General features: G+C 43.6%; 1 protein-coding gene across 2 annotated transcripts; it reads right to left on the reverse strand.

The window, feature by feature from the left end:
* Positions 1-3,154: 3,154 nt before the first annotated feature.
* Positions 3,155-9,241, reverse strand: LOC128830260 (olfactory receptor 52P1-like). 2 transcript variants are annotated; one of them, XM_054016050.1, is made up of 2 exons: positions 8,119-9,241; positions 3,155-4,230 (listed from the first exon to the last, which is right to left on the reverse strand). In XM_054016050.1, exon 2 carries the CDS (start codon positions 4,184-4,186, stop codon positions 3,215-3,217), a length of 972 nt encoding a protein of 323 aa, XP_053872025.1. In that variant the 5' UTR covers positions 4,187-4,230; positions 8,119-9,241; the 3' UTR covers positions 3,155-3,214. The 2 variants fall into 2 exon arrangements, with proteins under 2 accessions (XP_053872025.1, XP_053872024.1); XM_054016049.1 differs by lacking the exon at positions 8,119-9,241 and adding an exon at positions 6,891-6,927.
* Between the last annotated feature and the right edge of the window lie 211 nt (positions 9,242-9,452).

Below are 9,452 nucleotides of genomic sequence, written 5' to 3' on the forward strand. Positions count from 1 at the left end.
AGAATGTGTCTCCGGCTCTTCTTTGTCTGTGAAGCAGACAGAAAGTGCCTTTCAGCCTATGATGGCTGAGAATAGTGCAGTTGTTTCAGAGTTGGTTCTGAATTCAACTAAATCCCAGGAAGGAAATCGTCCTAAGTTTGTGTCTGCTGGGGAGAATGGCACTGTAACTAGGTTGCACCCAGTTAGTGTCCTATCAAAATCCCAGAGCCCAGACAATACTGGTGCTTGTATTTTGCCTGTTCATAGATTCATAGATTCTAGGACTGGAAGGGACCTCGAGAGGTCATCGAGTCCAGTCCCCTGCCCGCATGGCAGGACCAAATACTGCCTAGACCATCCCTAATAGACATTTATCTAACCTACTCTTAAATATCTCCAGAGATGGAGATTCCACAACCTCCCAAAGAATTTATTCCAGTGTTTAACCACCCTGACAGTTAGGAACTTTTTCCTAATGTCCAATCTAGACCTCCCTTGCTGCAGTTTAAACCCATTGCTTCTTGTTCTATCCTTAGAGGCTAAGGTGAACAAGTCTTCTCCCTCCTCCTTATGACACCCTTTTAAATACCTGAAAACTGCTATCATGTCCCCTCTCAGTCTTCTCTTTTCCAAACTAAACAAACCCAATTCTTTCAGCCTTCCTTCATAGGTCATGTTCTCAAGACCTTTAATCATTGTTGTTGCTCTTCTCTGGACCCTTTCCAATTTCTGCACATCTTTTTTAAAATGCGGCGCCCAGAACTGGACACAATACTCCAGCTGAGGCCTAACCAGAGTTGCAAATGTGTGGCTGGAAAAGGGTGTATCAATTCTATCTGATCAGGGTGATATCCTAGCCAGGGCACAAGGAGAGCATAAAAGGAAGTTGAATGTGTTACCTACTGACAAGTTTGGAAACTTGTAGCAAGAAGGAAAAGATTCCTGAGCTTGTGTGTGGTGAAGGGAAGGAAAATGCTTCTGACCCTTTAACTATGAAATCTAGCAGTTTGCCTGAAAGGGGATTGTGTAGGAATCTGCCTGATGAGCCAAAGGTGATCCTGGATGTAAGTGAGACCCAGAAAGAGTCTGTTGTTGCTCAGGAAGTGTTCCTTTAGAGCAAGCCCTAGGTGAAGAGGGTAAGGGCAGAATTTCTGTGAGGGGTGAATTGTGGCTTAGAGAAGCTCCTAGGGAAAGGTATCCCCATGGTAATCTGTCCTTTAGATTTCAGATTCTAAAGGATTGGCAACAGCGTGATTTGTGGGTAAGATCTGATTTGCATATTGACATGGGTCTGGGGCTTGGTCCTTTAGGATTGGGAAATCCTTTTTTCTTTTAGTGGGGTATTGGTTTTCATACCCATTCATCCCCATAACGAGTGGCACTGGTGGTGATACTTGGAAACTGGAGTGTCTAAGGGAATTGCTTGTGTGACGTATGGTTAGCGAGTGGGGTAAACCAAACTCTTCTCTGTTTGGGTGGTTTGGTTTGCCTTGGTGTGCAAAGGAACCCCAGCCTTGGGTTGTAACTGCCCTGCTTTAACCAATTTGTACTGAATTGACACTCTCAGAAGTGTCCCATCAAAGCAGCATCGTTACAACCCCAATTAAATTGTCCCAGCCAGGGATTTGTCAAGCTGGGATAGAACAAAACCTGTAAGGATGGAGATTTCCCTAGGTAACTAAGGGGGAGATTCTGCCATCCCTCAGCTCATCTCCCCTGGAATGGCCAGTAGCAGGTCTGCTCTCCTCCCTGGTCTGCCACAAAAGGAGCTGCTCCCCGGGCTTTTTGCCTTTCCCAGGCACTTCTCTGCAGACTGCCCCATTTTCCTGATAATTTACTTCTTAAATATTTAACTTCTTCGAACCCCATTTGAAATGTAGCTACAAGTTCAGTGGCTTTGGGAAGTAATACTGCTGCTTTGTACAGGTCTGTGTCTCTGGGTGGTAGCAGTTTTGAAACAGAATTTGCCATTTCCAGAAATTTCTTTGGAGCACAATGAGAAAAAGAAAACTAACCTGAGAGGAAGTGTTAGCACATTAACCTGTTTGTGAGCCTGAGAAAAAAAATTGGGGTTGACTTTTTGATACTCTTATATCTTATTCTAATAGGTGTAAACATAGGAGAAAGACACTGTGTTTTACATCTTCCCACAAGCAGACTGGGTGAGAAGACAGAAGAGAGGGAAATAAAGTGTTACTGGGAATGGTGGGACTGTCATATAGAAGTGCACACTCGAAGACTCTCTGAATTCTCCAGGCAAGGTCAAGCAACCAGTTAAGAGGACTGGGGGTGGGGAGGGATAAGAACCACTAAACGCCAAAGAAAAGCTTGGCCTTGGCCGGAACACAACCTCACTCCTTACACCACCGATGGGGTACAAAAGAGGTGGGACAAAGACCCCATATCATAAATCTCCAGAATGGAACATGACCATAAGTTGTAAGGGTTGTGACTAGGATGTGCAGTGCATGTATATTTGGGCCTGCTAAGGAGGAGGAAGCAGGAATGGGAATGGAGGCTGCGGGATAGGAATTGGGAGTTGGGAACAGGGAAATGGGGAACGGGGACATGGGGTCAAGGCTTTCTGGGAAGAGCTGGGAAGGGGGGCACAGGGTAAAGGCTCTGTCGTGTCAGAGGAGGGAAGGGAGACACGGGGTAAAAGTTCTGCAGCATCAGAGCTGGGAACGGAACAATGGGGAACAGACTCTATCGGTCCTGTTGGTATCCAGGACCGCCCGCCCACTGCTAAAAGACCTCCCCCAAGCCTAAGGGGAGGATCCACAGGTCTGTGATACCAAATAATTGCGGGGGACAACTATTGAAATAACAGGGATAGGAATGAGGTCAGAGGACTAAATGAAGGGAATCTGACGGGGACACTGAGCAGAGAACCCCAAACAGACCCCACCTGGATCATCACTTTTACTAACTGTCAATAAACTTCTAATATCAGAGGTTTCCAGGTTCAAGATTTTCATCCATTTATCTTCTCTCCTTCTCACTAATTTATTTGTCTGTCCACTCTTCCCATTGCAATTACCAGAAACTTCCTGCTAGATTTTGACCTTGCATCTAAAAGACTGCTTTCTAATCAACACTTAACTATGTGGTGTTCTATTTTATTAATTCATTGTGGCCAGTGAACATCATATGGTTGTAATTAGTTTGATCACATTCTGTGGTAACCACCCCTCAAATCCAGGGTAACATAGTGCAGTTCCAAAACCCTCTCTTGTCATGTGGGTTTAAAGTCAGTAGCATGAGGTGAGTGAATTCTGCAGATGTATTTGAGCACTTTGTCACGAAGCTCTTTGGTTTTGACCCCATAAATGATAGGGTTGAGCATGGGTGGAATGAGGTAAGTGACATTCGACAAGATGATGTGAACGTGCGGAGGGATGCCCTGACCAAACCTATGTGTCAGACTGGAAAAGAGTCCAAGAGGATAAGCAATGAGGATCACACAGATGTGGGCTGAGCAGGTGTTGAGGGCTTTGTGGTTGGCTTTCTTGGAGGAGATTCTGAGGACGGCCCTGATAATCAGACCATAGGACAGGCCAATGAGTGTCACATCTAATCCAATGAGTATAAACACCATCCCCAAGCCGTACAGTCTGCTGACTGTGACGTCCCCACATGACATCTTAGCTACAGCCATATGGTCGCAGTATGTTTGTGGGATAATGCGGTTGGCACAGAATGGCTGCCTTATCAGAAGCAGGGGCATAGGCAGAATGAAGATAGCAGCTCTTATCAAACCCACTAGCCCTAGCTTAGCTATTCGTGCGTTGGTGAGGATGGTGGCGTATCTCAGAGGGTTACATATGGCAACGTAGTGATCAAAGGCCATTGTCACTAGGATGGCTGAGTGCACATTAGAAAGTGCATGAAAGAAGAACATCTGGGTGAGGCAGCCCTTCAGAGTAATGCTTTTCAAATTGAACCAAAATATACACAGTGCCTTTGGCATGAAGGAGGTAGATGTGGTGATGTCTGTGAGCGCCAGCATGCAGAGCAACAGGTACATCGGCTTGTGCAGGGACTTCTCTTTGCCTACAACAAACAGAACTGTGAAATTTCCCAACAGGGCCATGAAGTAGACTGTAGAGAAAGGGATGGAAATCCAGATGTGGTCAGACTCCAGGCCAGGGATGCCAGTTAGGATGAACATTGAAGAGTCAGAGGGGGTGAAGTTGAATTCTGCCATGAGGTGGCCGATGTGTCGATCAGGTTCAAAAATTTTCCAGGTTCCTGTGAAGGGAGAGAAGCACAGTGAGGGGGTTACACAGTTTATAACAAATAGTATGTTAACTAGTTTATAGTTATTAACAATCTAGAAAGGGGGTTAACCAGTGAGGTGAAAAGATTTACAGATGGCACCATATTACACTGGCCACAGTCAACTCCAGAAAATTCCTAGCTAGAGGGGTTGAGCTAATCAAATCAGGTGAATGGGAGCATGCTGGCAGATGAACTTTGGTGTCATTAACTGCAATGTGTTTGAGGAGTTCAAGCTTTTCCCTCCAGTGGGCAAACAGCTAACAACGTTCTAATTTAAATGTCTGAGCCCAGGAGAGGGATCTGGGTGTCACGGTACACAGCTAACCCTAACCACAGTGCAAGCACAGTCGGAAACTAAGCAAAACACAGGGATCCAGGAGGAGTGGGGTGGGAAATGGTGCAGAAAATACAATGCCATGATATCAGTCAAGTCAATATTTCATGCTTCTCTGGAATCCTCTGTGTAGTTGTCAAGGCTGTTTCCCCACTCTGAACTTTAGGGTACAAATGTGGGGGCCTGCATGAAACTTCTAAGCTTAACCAGTTTAGATCTGGTCCGCTGCCACCACTCCCAAAGTGCTAATTCCCTTCCCTGCGTAGCCTTGAGAGACTCTTCACCAATTCCCTGGTGAATACAGATCCAAACCCCTTGGATCTTAAAACAAGGAGAAATTAACCATCCCCCTCCTTTCTCCCACCAACTCCTGGTGGATCAAGATCCAACCCCCTTGGATCTAAAAACAAGGAAAAATCAATCAGGTTCTTAAAAAGAAGGCTTTTAATTAAAGAAAAAGGTAAAAATCATCTCTGTAAAATCAGGAGGGAAACTAACTTTACAGGGTAATCAAACTTTCCCAGAGGAATCCCTCTAGCCTTAGGTTCAAAGTTACAGCAAACAGAGATAAACACTCTAGCAAAAAGGTACATTTACAAGTTGAGAAAACAAAGATAAAAACTAACATGCCTTGCCTGGCTGTTTACTTACAAGTTGGAAATATGAGAGACTTGTTCAGAAAGATGTGGAGAACCTGGACTGATATCTGGTCCCTCTCAGTCCCAAGAGTGAACCACCCCCCAAAGCAAAGAGCACAAACAAAAGCCTTCCCCCCACCAAGATTTGAAAGTATCTTGTCCCCTTATTGGTCCTTTAGGTCAGATGTCAGCCAGGTTACCTGAGCTTCTTAACCCTTTACGGGTAAAAGGATTTTGGAGTCTCTGGCCAGGAGGGATTTTATACTATTGTACACAGGAGGGCTGTTACCCTTCCCTTTATAGTTATGACAGTAGTACTGGGCAATCTTCTCACACAAGATATTACAGAGCTAGAGGGGTTGAGGCAAGGGCAACGTGAATCCTTAAGGGCACTGGGAAACTCTCATACAGAGAGAGTTTGAAAACACTGGGATTGTTACCCTACAAAGGAGTTGAATTAAAGGGGACATGAGGAAAGTCTGTAAAATATATTGACTGGTACAGATTACATCAAGAATTTGATCCCCCTGTCTTACAACACAAAATCAAGAGGGCATTCAGCTATACTAAAATGTGGCAAATTCAAACTTTAAAATGCTGACTGGCAGATAAGTAGTTGAGGCCATGAGTTAAGGAAGAATCAGGAAGAATTTGGGCATTGACATGGATAGTGAGACTATACAGTTATAATACTTACAGCTAAATAAATATTTTGGAAAGCCTATACCCCCATGTGTGTCAGGCACAAGCCAATCTCTGGGTGATAGGCATCAGGGTGACAGTATCATTGTGGTCACGTCACTCCGCACCCCCCATCAGTCTACTGCTTGGTTTCTTCTGCAGCACCTGTGGCTGTGACCTGGTGTCTATGGATGTAACAAGAGAAGCCCCACTGGTGCCTGCCTTGACATTTGCCACTCGTGTGTGATATATCTCACCAGTGAGACACATTCACTGGTTACCCCTCACCGAAGGGTGCAGCTGTTACAGCAGGCACCTCACCCCCTGTGACATTATTGACATAATCGCTAAACCTATAGATCACTGTTACAACTGATTAACCCCTTACAGGTAAAATGATTCTGTACCTCTGTCTGTACCTCTGGCCAGGAGGGATTTTATGTTACTCTATACATAAAGGTTGTTACCCTTCCCATTATATTTATGACAGCCCAGCTGGAGAAAGAAGCTAAGGAAATTAGTGCTGAATTGGAAAAAGAAGCTGCTAAAAGATAAGAAAGAGCTCATAGGGGGCGTCTAGAGCTCCTGGCTGCTGAGGAGAAAGTTCGACAGATGCAACAGGAGACTCACAAGATGGAACAGGAGATGGCCAGTCTTCAGCTCCAAGTGAAAAAAACAATGGAAGAACAGCTGGAATTGTATCCTCTTGAAAGTCCAGTTTCTAACAATATTGGTATGTTATATAACTTGGAGAAGTTGTCTGCGAGTAACCAAATGTTCCGCCTTTTAAGTAAATGCTGTTACTGTGAGTTCAGTAGAAGGTGACTCCATAAATTGTGCCAATGCTCTGTATGGGAGCGGTAATGAAAAATTCATAGAGAGTGTAAAAGTCAATGGTAAAAGTGGTTTAGGGCAAATTATGGCTTCTAACATCACTTTTGTTAAAGCAGATTTTGTCAAAGAGGAAGATCACTTACCAAATCAGGGTGTGAATGTTGTAGTCCTCTCTGAGTTCACTGTAAGTGTGCCTTTAGCCAGAATCCACCAGTTATAGCTGGTGTAAGGAAGTTATTGCCTAAGGATCTTTTGATTGGGGAAAATATTAAAGCTTTGTTCAGTCCAGGTAACCAGTCACAGGAAAGGAATGATCTTAAACCTGTGTCTATTATGGGCAATCATTTAATTGGGGAGGGTTTCTCCAAATGTTTGTCTAAGGAAAAGAGTTGTTTATCTATAAATGAAGTTTCTGATTCTCTGTCTAATGTCTCAGAAGTAAATCTGGTATTAGGTAAAGAGCAGAAAGATCTCATTGGTCAGGAAAATGTTTCTCATGAACAGATTAAAGTGGATGGTCAGGTTAAATCCCTAACTAAGGGGGGGGAGGCTAGATTTTTGATGGGTGAAATATTGTTGGCTAGTAGAGCTTATAAAAGTGAACCTGAAAGGGGTAACTGTGATTTGCTGGAAGTAGCTCAGTGTAGTGAGAAGAGCACCACTTTGTCTGTTGGGAATGGCAATGTTCCTGTTAAGGAAAGTTTGGATAAGACTAGGCAGCCTTGTGAACTGATTGGTTTGTCTAATCAGCAGTTTGGGAAGACAAGGATAGTGGAAGATAAGTGTCCATATACCTTGCCTGTATCCTGTGTGGAGAATTGTGACTGTAAAGGAAATGTACTTGTGTCTGTTGGGGGTAATGACTTGCCTATGGAAGGAGCTACCCCAATCTCCAAACTGTAGTCTGTGAACAGCCCTGTGTGTATCTAGGTTGCATCCAGTCTTAGCAAAATCCCAAAGCCCAGTCAATTCTGGTGCTTGTATTTTGCCTGTTGCTAGTGTGTTGTTTGAAAAGGGTGTAGCAATACTGTATAATCAGGGTGATAGCCTCGCCGGGGAATCAGGAGAGAATAAAGATGATTTAATTGTGTTACCTACTGACAGTTTGATAACTTGTAGCACGAAGGAAAAGATTCCTGAATGTGTGTGTGGCAAAGGGAAGGAGAAAGCTTCTAACCTTTTATCTAGAGAGTCTATGAGTTTGCCTGAAAGGGGATTGCATAGAAATCTCCCTGATGGGCTAAAGGTGATCATGGGTGTGAATAAGACCCAGAAAGAGTCTGTTGTTGCTCAGGAAAGTGTTCATTTACAGCAAGCCCTAGGTGAAGAGGGGATGGACAAAATTGCTGTGAGGGGTGAATTGTTACTTACAGAAGTTCCTGGAGAAAGAAATCCTCATGGTAATCTGTGCAAGCAGTTTGCTGTAGCTGAAGGTATGTAAGTGATTCAATCAAGGAAGTTTTGGTTCCTAACACACAGAAATGTTCTGTGGTGAATGGATCCACTGTCTTTCCTTTTGAAAGGTCCAGTGTGGATAGCTTTGAAAAGGGCACAGATGAAGTAAAAGCTGTTAAAAATGTTGAAAAGCCCTATAACCAAGTGGCTGGGTTTGGCCAGCTTGCTGGGGAGACAAGGTTGTTGAGAGAGGAATATCTCCATGCTGATCCTCTGAGTGAACAGTCTGTGTCTCAGGTTCAGAAGGAAGACTGGGTAGCTGGGTCTGCAGAGCAGAACAGCTTGGTAGTTAATCTCTTGAAAATGCAGGGGAGGGCAGGTATACTCTCACCTCTAGGCACTTTGGACATAACTTGTAGTCTCTCAGTGGACTTAAGATCTGATTCCATGTAGAAGCAATGGTTGGTGAGGGAAGGACCACAGCACTTTGAATCTACCTTGTTAGTGAAAATGAATGGTATCTCGTTAAAACAAAGTCCAGCCTTGGAATTGGTAGCAGTGAAGAATCTGAAAATTGGTGAAGTGGCTCCTGTCTGTGTTGATGCAAATTATCTGGCTGGCACGGAGAAGAAAGACTTGCCAATAGCTGTTAGCAAAAAGAGCACAGCCAATCAGCCAGTGAATTCTGTTAAGCAAGAGAAATCTGAGTTTGATCCTTCAGGAAAAGGAGGAATATGAGAACTTAGGTTTGCAAAGGGAAGCCACAGGTTAACCCTAAAATGCCCAAACCCCAATGGTATTGAGCCAAAGGTGTGGCATGACAAAAATGATTGTAAATGGACACATGCAATGAATTTGTTATTGTTAATGGTAATTTTTGTATCTAATGTCTTGCTGTTACCAAGAACTGTAAAAATGTACAATATGCCTAAACTTTTGGAAAATCCCTTGAACACGTTGAAAGTGATGCATAAAAACAAACGTACTGTTAATATCTGTAAACAGTCTTGGAACTTTTCACAGAAAAATACACATTCCAAAACAAAGGTGCTGTATGAAAAGAGAAACTAAGCACATTACCATATTACTTTCTCAGCTAAATGTCGAGATTCCTTACTTTGAACAACATTAATATCTACATTGACTTCCTGTTAATTTGGTTTGAAACATTTGCCAGAGCTAGTATGGATAAAGTAGCTATGTTCTTGGCAAGTTCACATGAAACATACAGGAACAGTACTGCAAGAGCAGATCCAATCCACTATTGTAGTAACCAAGTTTACCTTGAATTTGTAAAGAGATTCAATCAT

The sequence above is a fragment of the Malaclemys terrapin genome, chromosome 1 (genome assembly GCF_027887155.1).
Source record: "Malaclemys terrapin pileata isolate rMalTer1 chromosome 1, rMalTer1.hap1, whole genome shotgun sequence".
NCBI lineage: Eukaryota > Metazoa > Chordata > Testudines > Emydidae > Malaclemys > Malaclemys terrapin.